General features: G+C 56.7%; 5 protein-coding genes across 5 annotated transcripts; 2 read left to right on the forward strand and 3 right to left on the reverse strand.

Annotated features, from left to right (window-relative positions):
• Positions 1–11: 11 nt before the first annotated feature.
• Positions 12–1,119, forward strand: H257_01104 (hypothetical protein; the record flags this gene model as incomplete). The annotated part of the gene is made up of 1 exon (XM_009824139.1): positions 12–1,119. Exon 1 carries the CDS (start codon positions 85–87, stop codon positions 1,117–1,119), a length of 1,035 nt encoding a protein of 344 aa, XP_009822441.1. The 5' UTR covers positions 12–84.
• Positions 18–11,322, reverse strand: H257_01105 (hypothetical protein). Its single transcript, XM_009824140.1, has 3 exons — positions 5,140–11,322; positions 4,678–5,082; positions 18–4,625 (listed from the first exon to the last, which is right to left on the reverse strand). Exons 1-3 carry the CDS (start codon positions 11,284–11,286, stop codon positions 1,194–1,196), a joined length of 9,984 nt encoding a protein of 3,327 aa, XP_009822442.1. The 5' UTR covers positions 11,287–11,322; the 3' UTR covers positions 18–1,193.
• A 102-nt stretch (positions 11,323–11,424) lies between these two features.
• On the reverse strand, positions 11,425–12,373 carry H257_01106 (hypothetical protein). Its single transcript, XM_009824141.1, has 3 exons — positions 12,156–12,373; positions 12,042–12,092; positions 11,425–11,983 (listed from the first exon to the last, which is right to left on the reverse strand). Exons 1-3 carry the CDS (start codon positions 12,354–12,356, stop codon positions 11,477–11,479), a joined length of 759 nt encoding a protein of 252 aa, XP_009822443.1. The 5' UTR covers positions 12,357–12,373; the 3' UTR covers positions 11,425–11,476.
• A 442-nt stretch (positions 12,374–12,815) lies between these two features.
• On the forward strand, positions 12,816–13,721 carry H257_01107 (hypothetical protein; the record flags this gene model as incomplete). The annotated part of the gene is made up of 7 exons (XM_009824142.1): positions 12,816–12,991; positions 13,047–13,170; positions 13,217–13,265; positions 13,325–13,356; positions 13,401–13,488; positions 13,536–13,573; positions 13,632–13,721. The coding sequence occupies 7 exons, from the start codon at positions 12,816–12,818 to the stop codon at positions 13,719–13,721; spliced, it is 597 nt and encodes a 198-aa protein (XP_009822444.1).
• A 2-nt stretch (positions 13,722–13,723) lies between these two features.
• Positions 13,724–15,095, reverse strand: H257_01108 (hypothetical protein). Its single transcript, XM_009824143.1, has 6 exons — positions 14,917–15,095; positions 14,678–14,866; positions 14,523–14,626; positions 14,343–14,462; positions 14,016–14,289; positions 13,724–13,957 (listed from the first exon to the last, which is right to left on the reverse strand). The coding sequence occupies exons 1-6, from the start codon at positions 15,055–15,057 to the stop codon at positions 13,811–13,813; spliced, it is 975 nt and encodes a 324-aa protein (XP_009822445.1). The 5' UTR covers positions 15,058–15,095; the 3' UTR covers positions 13,724–13,810.
• Between the last annotated feature and the right edge of the window lie 113 nt (positions 15,096–15,208).

Below are 15,208 nucleotides of genomic sequence, written 5' to 3' on the forward strand. Positions count from 1 at the left end.
TTCGGTTGAAACGAGCAACCACACATGCATGTTCAATGACAGAATTCCATTCCTTCTGTCGACATATATCGCAATCCTCTTCCCATGGCATCGGCACTCGACTCTCGCTATCGATATGAAGAGCACAACAACGAAAACAACGACGACATCGCCCTTGTCGAGTCGACCGAACCGCTGACCGAGCCAGCCGACGCAGATTGCCCCCCCAAGGTCACAAAGAAGACTGTGCAGGACCGACTGGCCGCCGCGTTGCGCGAAATCGACGACCAGAGGCGTTTGCTGGAAGCAGCAGCTTCGAATGGGTCGCTCCTAGCGGAAAAGTACTTTGCCTTGGAGGTGGAACATGACGTCCTCAGCGCCAAGTACTCTGACGCCCGCCAACACATTGAAGAACTCGAATCCCAGCAAAAGTTCAACCAGCACCGCGCCACGTCGGTGCAAAAATGCATCGATTTGGAGCAACAGCTCAATACTCATCTGCGGGAACAAGAAGCGCAGGACGAGACCCGGGAACGCCAGGACGCTGAGATTCAGCACTGGCGCGCCAAGGCCGCCTCCGCCGCAAAAGAGAACGCGCTTCTGCGGGACTTGGTGGCCACGCTGGAGGCAGACAAGGCCGACGCGGTTCAGAGCTGCCAGCACATTGCACAAGCCAACCGAAAAGTGCAAAGTGAACGAAGTGAACTGGCGACTCAGGTCAAGGAGCTAGAAGGCCGATTGAACGACCAGGCCGACCGAGAGCAGCGGTTGGTGCTGTCCCACGACATCAAGCTGCAGAAGATTCAACGCCTCGAAGCCACAGTCGAAGCGTTAGAAGAAGCCGTGCGAACTGCCACGGACAAACTCGTCAAGAGCGAGAAGGCCGCCAAGCTGCACGAAGACTCGGCCAAGGAACTCCGCGGCGTCGTCAACGGGTTGAAGCGGTCTTTGAGTTCGCTGCAGCAAGACTACCAACTGGTCGTGGACACCCACGCCATTGAAACACAATACGTCGAGAACCACGACACTCCAAACGAGTTGTCAGGATGGGACCACTTTCTGCTCGCGCTGGCGTCGATCAAGGAGTGTCTCGTCGACATGACCCACAACTTGACCAGTAGCTTCCGACCCCTGCGTTAACACGACGTGATTTACAAGCAGGACGAACCAACAACGACTTCACACTTGTTAATATCATATATGTATATAAATAATTACATCATACGACACTCCCACGAGGTTGCCGGAGGTTCCACTTGGACGGCAGCTTTGAGTGAATTCGCCTTGTTATACAGCGCATTGACGAGGAGACACCGGCGCCACCATGTTTGGAGGATCACGGCGGCTTTGAGGTCGACGCGGGCTTGTTCGTCCATGGGCAGCGAGCCAGGACCGTACTCCACGAGCAGCCCAATGCTCGAAAACGTCCGAGGGGCGCGGACGATGGTCTTGGTCATGTGCTGCTCTTCCGCCGCATCAAATGCATCCACTTCGGTCATCACCGCTCGTTGAAAGTTGACCATCTCTTCTTGGAACTTGTGCTTCTTGGCAGGGTTGAAGATCATGGGCGTGATGATCGACGACACGGCGCCAGTGGCCCCAGCCACCGCCTCGTAACTGGCACTGATCGTGTTCATCGCTAGCGACCGAACCCCCAAGTAAGCTCCGCTCAGCAGCTCGACCGGAGACCCCGACGCCAGCCCCCGAGCCGGCAGCCGGACGACTTCGAGCACCCCGTGGCCCAGTCGATAAATAATCCGGAACGGATTCACAAACAACGTGACAGTGTACAGCCCTTGGAGCACCACCAACAGCGCTTGCTGCATGTAATGGCGGTACAGCTTGTCCACAATCACAGTTTGACTGTCGTAAATGTGCGTAAACAGCAATTTGCTGAAGTACAATCTCAGGTCCTTGACGTTGGACACGGGCAAGTACGTGGCCAGCCGTCGACCGGACGGCCCGAGGGTCGCAATGTGCTTGCCGCCGTTCAGTTCGAGCGAAAACAAGATGCGGATCGACTCGACGTCCAGTTGTTCAATGTACATGCCGTCCGTGATGGGCTTCGCGTCAATGTCAGAGTACACGACCCGTTTGTCCAGAACGGACTCGAACGTTTCAGACGAACTCAAGCTCTCGAGGCCCTGGAACACGCTGATCAAGTTGACGACAAACTTTTCGTCGGTTGTGATTTCCAGCTCTTGCAGCACCAGCTCGACGAGCTCGACGTGGAACGACCCGGCGCTGCACGTGTCGTTGTACAGCATGCGAAGTTGCACCACGGGCAGCATGGCAATGTCGAATTGCTCAAGCAATTTCTTGTGCTTGTGGCTCAGGCACTGCCGCCACCGGTCTCGCAGCCGGACGCTGACCCCTTCCTTGCGCTTGTACCCCCTCGGCCCCAACACGACCTTGCGATCCATTTGGTTGTCCATCTGGACGTTGCCCACAAACAAAGACACTTCGCTCGTGCCCTTGTGGTTCTCGTACATGACGTTCACGCGCTGCAGGACAAAGTACGCCACGTCTAACCGGTTCGTGTTGTGCACAAAAGACACGCCAAAGCTCGACAGGTGCATGTTCATGATCACGCCGTCGCGGTAGTGGCTGCGGCGGTCGTCGTCCTTGTCCTGGTTGACCATGGTGCACTTGATCGCGAGCTGCACCGTCCCCACGGCGGTTCCGTCGGGGTGGATCAGTGGCCACCACGATCCGTCCAAGTCGCCCAGTTTGCGATCAGTCGTGCGCAACTGCTTCCACATTTTGTTGGGGATTTTCATGTCCACCATCCCCACGAGCTCTTTTTGCTTGGGAGGTGGGGGCAACACGTACTCTGCCGGCTGGGACAGCGGTGCAAAGTCTGTCCAGCTCGACGACATGGGCGACTCCCATTGCAAGTCGACAACAAGGTCGTTGTCACCGTCGCCTCCAGGGGGTTGGTTGTCGTCTGGCATCCGTTGAAACAGCGTTGAAATGCGAGGGGACACGTGGTCCGGCGTGACGGACAGAGGGGGCTGGTCGTCAATGTCCAGTTGGAGCGATGTAGAGCTCGTTTCTTGTTCGTACAGCTCGACAAACAATTGGCGCGGCCGCGCCACACATGGAAACACCATGTCGTACTCAAAGCGGTACACGCCGTGGCCTTTCATGGCGGCGCTGGGGGTGATTTGTCGCTGCGAGTCGCGCGCATCCGTGTGCAACGACACGAGCGCTTCTTTCGGTATCCCGGTCGGGGTCGACCCATCCACGTGGCGTCGCACGGCCACCACTTTGACTTCAAGCTTAAACTTGCTGCGGCGAAAGTCGTTGAACTCGGCATTCCGAAACACGAGCACGCGAGACGACGCGTTGAATTTCACTTCAGCGGCAAAGTGGCGTCGATGCCGCTTGTCTTCCCACACCACGGCTTCTTCCGAGTCGAGGCTGTCGAAGTCACACACTTTGGTTTTCGTGGGGGTTGTCCATTTCCCCATGGCCGTTTGCTCCATGAACATGCAGCACGACACTTTTCGAGGCGAGTCGGGCGACTCCCATGCAAATGTGGACGTGGACATGGGCGGGACGATCATGCTCTCGTGTTGGTGGACCTGGGACAGCTTGACCGCTTTGTCCGTGTTGTTTTGGACGCTGAGCATGGGTGGGTCGTCCCTCGACAGCTTGATCAGGATCGTCGCGCCCACCGTGTGCACTTTGACGCGGACCCGGGGCACGGACGGGGTCGCGGGGTCGTCGATGCGGGCCCCGGGCAGCCACAGCGAGAACTCGTCTTCGTTTTCAATGGAAAACAGACCGCTCCACCGGTCCGAGCTCAAGTAGTTTCGATCTGAACCGCCCCCGGCTTTTAAACACACGGTTTTGCCCGTCAATTTTTTCAAGTCGCCGAAATAGTCGAACGGCGTCTCGATCGTGTCGGCAGCGATCTCGACGTGGCGGCCACGACCGTGCGCTTCGCTGGCCATGACAAACTGGAGCCGCGTGTAGTTGACCACGACGTACCGCGACGAAATGATGACTTGAGCCGTGCGGTGGAACTGACCCATGGGGCGCTGGATGGCCACGCCCACTTCGTGCTTTTGCCGCTGGGCCCCCTTGAGCGTGAGCGACTTCTGCACCCCCACCACCCCCGCGTGAATGCGTTCCGACCACCGGCCCGGCTCGTGGTTCATGAGTGTGTTCAGTTCCAGGGCCAGAGTCGGGCAGTCCATCAGGCGCGGCTTGGGCTGGTCTTTCATCGTCGGACACGTAACGATCATGTTTTCCGAGCACCGCACCAGCAGATCGTTCACGTGCGAGTAGTTGTAGACCCACACGGAGCAGAAAATCACCGTGCGCGGACTGCCGTTGTCGGCCACGGTGTAGTCGAGTCGCGCCGTGAATAAGTGCACTATGCTGCGCACGATGTCGTTGGCCACGGGACTCTCGCGGATAAACTCGAGCGTGTCGGCGCTGCGGCGCTGCTCCGGCTCGTCGGCTCGGGAGATGGTTTGGTTGGAAATCGTCGTGCCTTCTTGGGAAATGCACTTGGCCAAACTGATGGGCGGCGTCCACGACGACGCTTCGTCCGGCGCACACAAGTACAAGTACGCTTGTTTGTGAAAGTGCAGGAGCTCTACTTCATCCCCTGGTGCGAGCGTTCCTTCCGCCACCTAACACATCGACCAGTGTTAGAGGGAATCCTTTACATGCTACTGGTTTTACCACGATCGTCGTGGCCGTTTCCTGCCGAGATGGCACTTTGAGTTTGTACTTTAACCGAATCGGCAGTGCGTTTTCAAACACAAACCCGGCGTGCAGTCGGATTTGGTACTTGGAGTCGTGGCTGATGATGTCAGATGCCGTGGATTCCGTGTCAAACTGCTCTTCGCGGTACACGTTGCGCATGTGGCTAGAAATCTCCATGAAGAAGCAGTACCCGCAGTCTTCGTGGTGGACGGGGGCCAGGTACACGACGTGGCACCCCACTTGATCTTGGAGGGTCGCTAGCTCGGCAATTTTGGTCCGCTTCGAGTTTTGCACTTGGAGCATCACGCCATACAAGTTGTCGCTGTACAACGCCCCCAGAGGAAGGGAATACTTGCGTCCGGGGTTCACTGGCACCATCGCCTATGAAACTTTCATGAGAATTGGCGTATGGTCATCATCGTTCGTTATCCCGGGTACCTCGAGTCTGGGCACACTCGGAATCGAAATGGACCGACCTCGCGCACTTACTGGAAGGGGCAGGCCGTCGAGAGCCGACGAGTCGCACTCTGCCAACGGGAACGTGCCGACGTTTACAACTACGTTGGTCATATTCTTGACTTGTTTCGGGGAGCTGAGCATCAACACGCGGCGCAATTCGTCGCGCTGGGCGACTTTGACTTCAGCCAGCACGCCTTCGCCTTTGATGAAGAACTTGCCGGCGCGTTGAAGCGGACACAGCAAGCTCCGAGGCCGACCATCGACCACGACTTCGAGGGCCAGTGGCGGCACGTAGCCGTTGCGAATCCGTTCGGGCACTTTGATCTTCAACGTCGAGTCTCCGTCCGTGGAGTCCCGCATGTCGACCCCGCCAGACCCGAGTCGGAACGGATCGACCATGAGGGACCCCCCACTCAAGACAGTTTGCACCGTCGATCCTTTCGTGAGCGGAAGCGTTGGCGTAAAGTGCAGGGCGACCAGCACCTCGCCAGTGACCACCCCCCGGGGATCCCTCAATCGATGCCACTGGCAAAACTTGACTCGTTTCGTGTCCAACTTGTCGGTGCCCATGAGGTTCCCGGCCAAATTGAGCTCCACAGACCCGTGGTCCGTGTCCTTGCCATGCAGGCGCACGTTGAGCCGAAGTTTCGGCGCCACGCCGGCATTCGCGCCACCGTATTTCAATTGAAACGTGCAGTTCAACGACGCCAGGGGGGTGCTCGTTTCCTGGGGGTTCCACCACGGCAGCATGATCACCTCGACCTTGGCGTCGTGGAACCGCGTGTACGTGGGGAGGCTCCATCCGTCTCGGATCTCCACGGTGAGCACCCCTGGGTTGGTCGTGTTCAAGTTGGCCAGACGAAGGGGCACGCCGAGATTGTTGATCACGTTGACACACTCGGACGACTCGCTGGACGACGGGAATATGCGGTCGGCGTTTTTCATTGACGACGGCTTTTGGTGCTTGGTCACAGACACCACGAGCCGGACCAACGCTTCGGTAAAGTTGACGTTGAGTCGGTGGCGGGCGTTGAAATCGACCGTCAACGGCATGCCGGCCCCCCCAAGCGGTTTGCTCACGTGCCCGACGACTTGCCACGGCTCGACGACCGTCTCCCAGTCTGCCAATGCATTGTTGTAGTACCGAGCGGAAAACGTGACTGTGGCATCCACGTCAAAGTCGCCACGGAACTCAGTCGACGTCCGGGCGCGGCTTTGAATGTCGCTGACCGAGAACTTGATCACGGGGATGTACGTGTCGAGGGCGACCAAGGACAAGCTGCGCTTGACCACTTCGAACACGACCCTTTTGCACTCGACGTCAATCACGTCTTTGGTGCCAGCCCAAAACGTGGCACTGTACGTATGCAGCAGCACCACGTACGCTTGGTACGACAAGAGCGGTTGAATATACGACAGCGTTTGGAAAAACTCAGAGTTTCGACCGGTTTGGCTCCGCGGATGGGCGCGAAGGCTGCGCTGGGAGCGCACCGACACGCCGGATTCATTGCGGACGTGCCGCGGCCGCGTCGAGTCGGATGGAGGCACGTGGGGGACAGGCGACGACAGCGGCGACGGCGCGACCATCGACAGGTTATCATCGGGGGTGTAGTCGTTGCCCCCATCGAAGTCGTCGTCGTCGTAGTCGTCTTCAAACAACTGGAAGGCTTCAAAGAGCTGGTACAACACCCGCATACGACGGTCTGCTTCCAGTTTGACCTGATCGATGCTGATCGACGTCGTTCGATCCAACGAGTGCATCGCGAGGTCGTACTCGACCACAAACCCGTCGACTTGGGCCAGACGGAGCTGGTTTTCAGTCGTCATGACGTGCAACGACGTGGACGCCAACGCCAAGCGCATGCGCTCGCAGTCCGTGGATGCAAAGTACGACAACGCGTTGCCTTCCATGACAAACTTGGCGACGCAGTGCTTCTCTTCCACGTACGCCTCAAACATGCCGATGCGAATGTCCACCGTGACTTCGTGGCATCTAATGTACGGTTCCGAAGACACAGAAGACGATGCGGGAGGTGGAGGGGGGGTCGGGTTGTCCCACAGAGGGGCGAGTTCACACAAGGCATCTGCGACCACTTGTTGGAACGCCTGGGGCAAGATGCAGCCGCTCAATTGCACGCCAAGACACAGCCCCGGCTTGACGTTGTCTCCGTCGAATTTGTCCTTCATCTGCGGCCCGCAAAACTGCAATGCCAATGAAAACTGGCCCTTGTCTTGCAGCTGCTCGGCATTGATCGCGACCGCCTTGAGTTTGCCGCGCTCAAACTCCAAAAACGTGTCCCCAATGTACACCAGGCAGTGCGGTTTGGCCGACCGCCGATCGCGCACTTCGAGTCGCCCCATGCGCACGTCGGCCACAAGGGCGCCAGCTTGCTCCATGCTCAGTCCAGAACTCGGCGCGGGGTCGTGCAGATATATTGTGCCAGATACGTGGTTCGTGTACAGGCTGATCCACTTGTGCAAGTTGGCGTACATCGTGCGAACGTTGTGGTTGGGTTTCGCCGTGTTGCTGAACCGGACGCCCAAGTGGGCGCGCCACCACGTCGGCCACGACACCATCTTGTTGGGCGCCGGGCGTCGCAGGTGCTGAATGGACATATCTCGTCGGCAGGCCATTCGTTTTTCCCACAGAACATGGCGCCAATCTGCAATTTCCTCGTAGCTGTACGAGGCCAAGAGGAACGAGCGCGACGTGTTTGGTTTGGTCGAGGGGTCGTCGGCCTTGTCCACGATGGTCACTTCGATACAATACGACAAGCGGCCTTCCAGTTCCCCCGCCGGCCCCAAGTGGTTGACATCCAGACTTTGCAGTCGCACAGGCCCGGCTCCTTCAAGTCGAGGCGGCTGTGCTCCTTCCCAGTTGACCAGGTCGACCACGTTCCCAACATGTACGACCGACACGATGTTTTCCACCATTTCTTGATCGATCAACACCCGAGCAGTGTTGTCTTCGTAAAAGCGCAGCTGGCCACATTCGTCCACATACACAAAGTGTTCATGCCATCGTCGGAAGGCCAGCGTCAAGTCTTGACGGAACAGCCAGCCCCGGTACGCCCCACGCGCGTCGACCATGCATTTCCGCAACCCTAGCGTCGGCGCTCGAGGAACTGATGTCACGTCCCCCACTTTGAACCCATTGAGGGCGGAATGCCACATGCTGATGCTTGACGGATCGGCACTCGCGACGAGCAACTCGAGCGTGTCCATGACGGTGTGCGCCGCGTTTCCAAACGCGTTGGTCACGAACTTGGTCGTCCGAAACTTGATCTCGAGAAAGTGCATCGGTGAGGCAAAGCACGGGGCAGTGATACTCGTTTGATCTTTTGGGCGAATCGCGACATCCACGCAGTGCTCCATGGGCCACAACTCGACCATGTCGTCGTCTAAACAAGACGCTTTCCGATATAGACCAAGGACGCCCGTCGTCTTGTCCAGCACGACAAACAGCGGCATCCACCGCCGACACCCGAGGCGGTAGTCGTGCACGTACAGGTACCCCCCTTGTCGCTCCGTGTCCGGATGCACGTCATGGGCGTCGGGTGGGAGGGCGGGGGGGTACAACGGCCGACGCGACGGCAGCGCAAAGCGCCGGATGTTGCGGCCGCGGACGTACCTCTGTAGATGAATGACAGCCGCCACTACGCGCTCCAGCATCAGGGTGTCCTTGAGCCAATCGTTGAGCCCCATCCCGCCAGCCTTGTGCAGCGTGAGTTGGCTGAAAATGGACCGGCTGGTCGTTGGGTTGATGGCTACGGATTCGGCTCGTGTGGCCCGTTGGCGTGGTTGGACGCCCGGGGCTTTGACAAACACGCGAAGAGACTGGATGGAAAAATCGTACCGGAGTCGAAGGGGGGTGTCTGCTTGCAGAAGCATCGCCGACGTCGTCGACGAGTTGGCCACGGGGCGTGGGGTCGCGGCGGCAGGCCCAAATGCTCGTGCAGCGAAGTCGGACAGCGCTCTAGTGAAAGCGAGCATTTTCGTCCGCTCGTAGATGACAATCAAGTCGCCAACGTGCAGACCGTATTGCGTGGCATATGTGAAACCATCAGTAGCAGCAGTAGTAGTTGTTGGTGGTGGTGGACCCGCAGGTAACGAAGGATGGTCCGTTTCCAAGCAGTTCATGTCCAGCACAAAGATCGGTCGCACGTCTTTGGGGTGCTTGATCTGATCGATGCTCGACGCCAAGCACTGATTGCGATGGGGCGACGAAACCGACTCTTGCAGGTAAAAGTGACGCGCCGACAGTCGATACCGATGGAACGAGAACCACCCGGGCCCAAACCCGCGGATCGACAGGTCCACGGCATGGAACACGGCCGACGCCACCACTTGCTTCAACGGCGTCAGCACCAGACGCAGCTCCACGTGCGGCGCACACACGTCCAGAATCGACACCAATTGCTTCGGCGTCACGATGCTGGCTTGCACTTGGGGGTGGCGAAACGTGAGGACGCACGACGCCAGTTGGGTCTTGGCGTGGAGATGTTGGATCAACTCGTCAATGGTTGCGAACGAAACCAGCGACGACAGGTCCTGACCGTCCATTTTCACGAGCAACAGGCCAGGTTTGATGGCGGTTTTGGTCTTGGCTTGACCATAGCATTCGTCCACCACGGGTTCGTGACGAGCATTCAGATGCATCTTCAAGCCCAACTCACCCCGTTGAAACTTGACGTTGATCTGCGGCGCGGGGATGCCAAACACTTCGCCCAAGTCGTGCAGCGACGTGCGCGACATGTCTGGGTCCATCGTCACATCGTCGTCTTCGAACGCCGCGGCGTTGCGCATCGCGATGGCCGCGTCCACCGACACGAGCTGTTCGAGCGCCTGCAGCTGCTTCCACGCGTCCGTCTTCTTGACGAGGTCCCACTTGGGCTGCTTGGTGTACACCTTGTGCAGCGCCTCCCACAGCACCAAGTACTGGTCGTTGAGCGTCGTCGTGTAGTGTTCGCGCTCGTCGGAGCGCACGCGTTGAGCGATCGCGTGGCGCCACTGGTCGTGCAGTGTAAACAACCCCAATACGTGCGTCACCAGCACCATCTGCTCGTCGTCGGCCATCGCCACCAGCTTGGACAGTTCAAACACCGCCGAGTAGTGCGGCGTGTCGTCCACAGTCTGGTCGTCCTTGACATCGATGTTCATCGTCAACTTGAGCGTGACGTGGAACGGGGCCAACACGAAGCGGTGGGTGTGCGCGTCCGCGTCGGTCGCTTGCTTCTTCCACCACCGCAGGTCCGTCGCGGGGTCCGCCATCGCTTTGAGACGGAACAGTGTCGCATGCAGCACCTTTGGGTGCTTGGACGAATGCACAAAGTGCAGCGCGTGTGGGTCCACGTACGCCGACATGTTGGTGGCCTGGATGAGCTTCCACACGACGTGGTTGCCGCTCTCGGGGTCGGCTTCGTTGCGGGCCTTGGCGATCCAGTTGCTGCCCGTGGTTTCCGCGTACAGCGCGCCGATGCTGCAGCCGACCGCGTACTTTCCGCTGGCCGAGCGGGGCGCTTGGGACAAGTCGCGGCTCGTATCGACGCCTTCGAAGCGAATGTGCACGTTCTTGAATTCAATGTGCAGGTTGTCCATAAGCCGCGTGACGAGCCGCCCAAAGAACCCGTCGGCGCCGTAATACCCTTGCGATTCAGGCGCGTCTTTCTTTGATTTCGCCGGCTTTGTCTTCGCGTCCGTTGTCGATGTGGAAGGAGGTTGCGAGTCCTGAACGACAACTGTCTTGTCGATGGGAGGCCCGTGGATGCGTTCCAACACATCTTTCTCTAACGCGGCCTTCTTTTCTTCTTTGAGAGATTCGATCTCTTGTACCTTCTCAACGTCGTCCAAGTTGCGCGGAGACAGCACGACAAGCACGTCTGTGAGTGTGATCTTGGCCGGCGTGGTCCCGAACGTTTTGAATGGAATGTTCATCGTCAAAGACCCAATGAGACCCGCTTTGAGCCGGAACGGCGCCGACACGGGGATGATCGAGTCCTTCAAGTTGACGTTTTCAAAGCGCACGTTCTCATCGTTCCAAATGTTGATGCTGAGGTCTAACTTGTCGCTTTCGATCCAGTCACCTAGAAGGTTGGCCACGATTGCCTTTAGGCGCCCTTCTATCATGCTGTGTCTGCCGCGCCGCCTCCGTCACCGTTGTTGGAATGCCGAATTACTGATCCAACACAAAACAGTTGGAACTTCCAAGAGGTCCTGTGATTGGTGGATATTCGAAGTTACTTTGCGTTTCATTGGCTCAAAAGCGTTTGATCGTATAGTCATGTTTCTTTAATCCTACTTCTTCACGCATGTGAGCTTATGCACCCGCCAGTGCGACTTTTGACACACTTGACTGCAGTAGTACTCGGCCTGGCATCGCGAACATCGGTGGACACCTTTGGATGAGCACGACGGGGACGCGCATTGTCGCCCCGATGCTGCCGCGGACGACGCGCTTTGGGAGTTGCCGGACGACTGACGTTGCGCGATCTTGATCCATTCCGCATCGGCGTTGATTTCCGACAGGGTGAAGTCCAGGCGCACAAACGCATCGTCTGTGTACCAAAATGCACGACTTTAGGACGATATGGGATCTACAACATTCAGTGGATACGCCGGACGCACCGTTGTCGAAAAGGCGGGCGATAAAGGCATCGCCTCGCACTTCCAGCATCTTGCCACATGCTTGGGCGATCGCCGAAGCCCGCAGGTTCACGGGCAAGTTCTTGGCAGTGCCCTTGTCATCAACGTACAAGTTGACGCCAACATACTTCACGGCTGGTGTGTTCAAAATCAACGGAATTGAATCGACCAAGCTTTCCATCTGCACCACGACGGTCACGTTTCGTTGGGTAGGATGGATACACAAGTGTGGGTAGTACCTGCAGCATCATGGCCATCATTTGGTCGTTCACGGGAGCATCTTTTGGGAGCTACATGTAGACATTAACAATGTGAGTCGCATGATTGAGCACAACGGGAGACGTTCTCCATACCTGCTTGATGATCTGTTGGCGGAACGCGTCCTTCTGTTCGTCCGTGCTCGCGGCGCCAGTTTTGCCCTTGAAATGGGCTCGCAACCGCTCCGTCAGACATGCGATTTGACCATCCACGTCTTGCGGCAGGTCCAGATGCCACTCTTGCAGCTCAGTGCCCTCGTCCGCAGGAATATACACGATCGTGAATTGCTTTGGCATGTTGAGTTCAACCAGCACCAACGAGAATGCTGAACAAAAATCGCGTTATCCGGATTTCATCATTCCGGATACTTTTGGAGGGAATCGAATATAACGCAGTGAAATCGGGTTTAAACAATGACTCCAACCTAAGCTATTCTCACTCTGCGATGCATTGGACGGGTTCGCGATACCAAAAAGGTTGGCGTAGCTGCACACGCAAGTGTTCTTGCCCTCATTCAAGATTGATCGCTCGATTATTGTTGGAGTGCGATCCTTTGACACAGAGTTAACCAAGTTGAAGTGGGAGAGGCTGTGGGCGTCTAACCTTAAAACGCAAAACAACGTTTGGCGTTTTATATGTTAATCTCAAAGTGGTATGGGTTATTTTTCCCGCTACAATTTGCATTTTGCCTCACGGGGATGCCAAGTTGTCTGTCGCCTCCTTGCTCCACTGCCACCTCGAGCTCACAAAGCAGAATGCCTATCCGAAGCATCTGGCGCCATGCCCTTCAAGGAGAACTGCAACTGATCATTGGGCCCATGTTCAGTGGCAAAAGCACAGAACTCATTCGCCGCATGCGCCGATACCAGCACGCCCAACTCAAGTGCATGGTCGTGAAATCCAAGATCGACGATCGCTACACGAATGACTCGTACGTGTGGTGCCATTATAATGCTTGGAACACTAAGTATGACGTCATGTTGCAGGTTGGTGAGCACGCACGACCGACAAATGATGAAGGCGAATCCCCTGACGCGCCTCGAAGACATGGGGGACGAGTTCATGAAGTACGACGTGATCGGCATCGACGAAGGCCAATTCTTCACTGATGTACGTATCGCTTTCGAGTCTCCTCAACTCAATATCGACGCGCTAGCTGCATTCGTTCTGCGATGACGCGGCCAACCGGGGAAAGATCGTCATTGGTACGTCACAACAATGCAATCCCCATGCATTCCAATCTAATGGGATAGCGTGTATGTAGTCGCTGCCTTGGACGGGACCTTTGAGCGCAAGGTATGTCGTTTCGTCCATCAGATCCTGACCTTCCATGTGCCTAGCCATTTCAACATGTGTGCGATTTGATTCCTCGCGCCGAAAGTGTGACCAAATTAAGCGCCGTGTGCGCCATTTGCGGCAGCGATGCCGGTATACTCTCTCCTTGGAATGTTGATTTTGCTCAAGAGTGTTTGTAGCGTTCACGCGGCGCTTGGTCAGCTCCACCGCGGTCGAGGTACTACCGATGTTACTGCTCTGGATATATCAGTTTTTCATGTGACTGTGTGAGCTAGTTGGTTGGGGGAAGTGAAAGCTATCAACCCGTGTGCCGCAACTGCTTTACGACCCCCTTGGTGACTGGCGAGGAAGAACAAGTGAATTAATATTTGCCTTGAATATATCATATATATATCTATATTTGACGGTATTAATATTAATACTTGACACCAAGGGTGTGTGGTGCCATGTAATTCTACCCAAAGATTGAACGAAGGGACGACTGGGTGTCGTGCGTGAGCTGAGTCATCCACCCACCGCAGACCAACACGCAAATGCTGTCGACGGCGTCATACTCGTCGCCCAGGAATTCGCGCAAGCGCTGGGCATACAACGGAGCCAGCTACAAACAGTGTCACACTCACATTCCATGCGACACGATAACATCATGTTGCCCCTACCGCCGTGCCGCACGCTGGTTCGACCACAAACTTGTGGTCGTTGGCAAACTGCACGCACGCGTCCACCGCCTCGGCGTCGCTGACGCTGTTCGCGTGAACGTTCATCTGCGTCGCGTATGCGTACGCAGTGTCGGACACGGCCATCGCGCCCAGGGACTTCGCGATCGTGTCGATCTTGGCCAGCGTGACCTTCTTCCCCGCTTGCATCGATCGTTCCATTTTGTTGGCGCCTGTGGTTTCCATCGCCAGGACCCGCGTTGCCTCCCAGCCGTGCCTATCATTTATTGATTTACTACGTAGGTATTGAATAATATATGAAGGAGGTACGCGCTTAAGCCTTGGCACACGCCGGCAAAGTACCCGCCGCCACCCACGGCCACCACGACAAGGTCCGGCTGGACGGGTAGTTGGTCCTTGAGTTCGCCAATGACACTGGAATGTCCTTCCCTAATAAAGATCTGCGTTTTGAGCATAGCCAGTGGGGGTGATGATGCCAGTTGATTGTACACAATGTCGGCATGGTCGAAAGGATGAATGTACGCAGCCTTGGCCGACAACTCGTTCGCTTTGGCTAGAAACTGCATCGCAGCTTCGTGCGCTTCGGCCCACACCTGAAGATACAGACGAGATGTGAAGAATGATGAGTATAGTTGGGAGCGTACTTTGCCCTGGACAATCACGTGAAGACCTTCCAACGCCAGCCGTTCCCGCATGTACACTGGCGTGCTTTCAGGGACAAAGACCGTGCCGGGGACGCCCAATTTCAGTGCACTGCAAGCCACAGCTAGCCCCGCGTTTCCGCCAGAGCTGGCCACCAATTGCGTCGCTCCTTTTTCAACGGCACGTTGGCACTACGATCTCGCACGATGAACGAGTTACGGCATTGTTGTTGGTAACGTACCGCAAGGCCCACGCCGCGCAACTTGAAGCTACCAGACGGCTGGGTGTTGTCCAGCTTGAGATACACGCGCTTTTTGAGCAAGTGGCTGAGCACACGGCTCTCAATGACTGGCGTCACAATGTGCATCACAGGAGTTGCCATGATGAGCTCGCCACCAAAAAAAGCAGGATCGAAAGCTCTCAAAATCGGTTTTTGATGGCCAATTTTGATTGGAAATAATTCTCAATAGTGATAAACGTTTTGATTGGATATAAATGTGATATTTCTAGCTGTTTCATTGGACCCTGTGGCT

The sequence above is a fragment of the Aphanomyces astaci genome (assembly GCF_000520075.1).
Source record: "Aphanomyces astaci strain APO3 unplaced genomic scaffold supercont1.2, whole genome shotgun sequence".
Lineage (NCBI taxonomy): Eukaryota > Oomycota > Saprolegniomycetes > Saprolegniales > Verrucalvaceae > Aphanomyces > Aphanomyces astaci.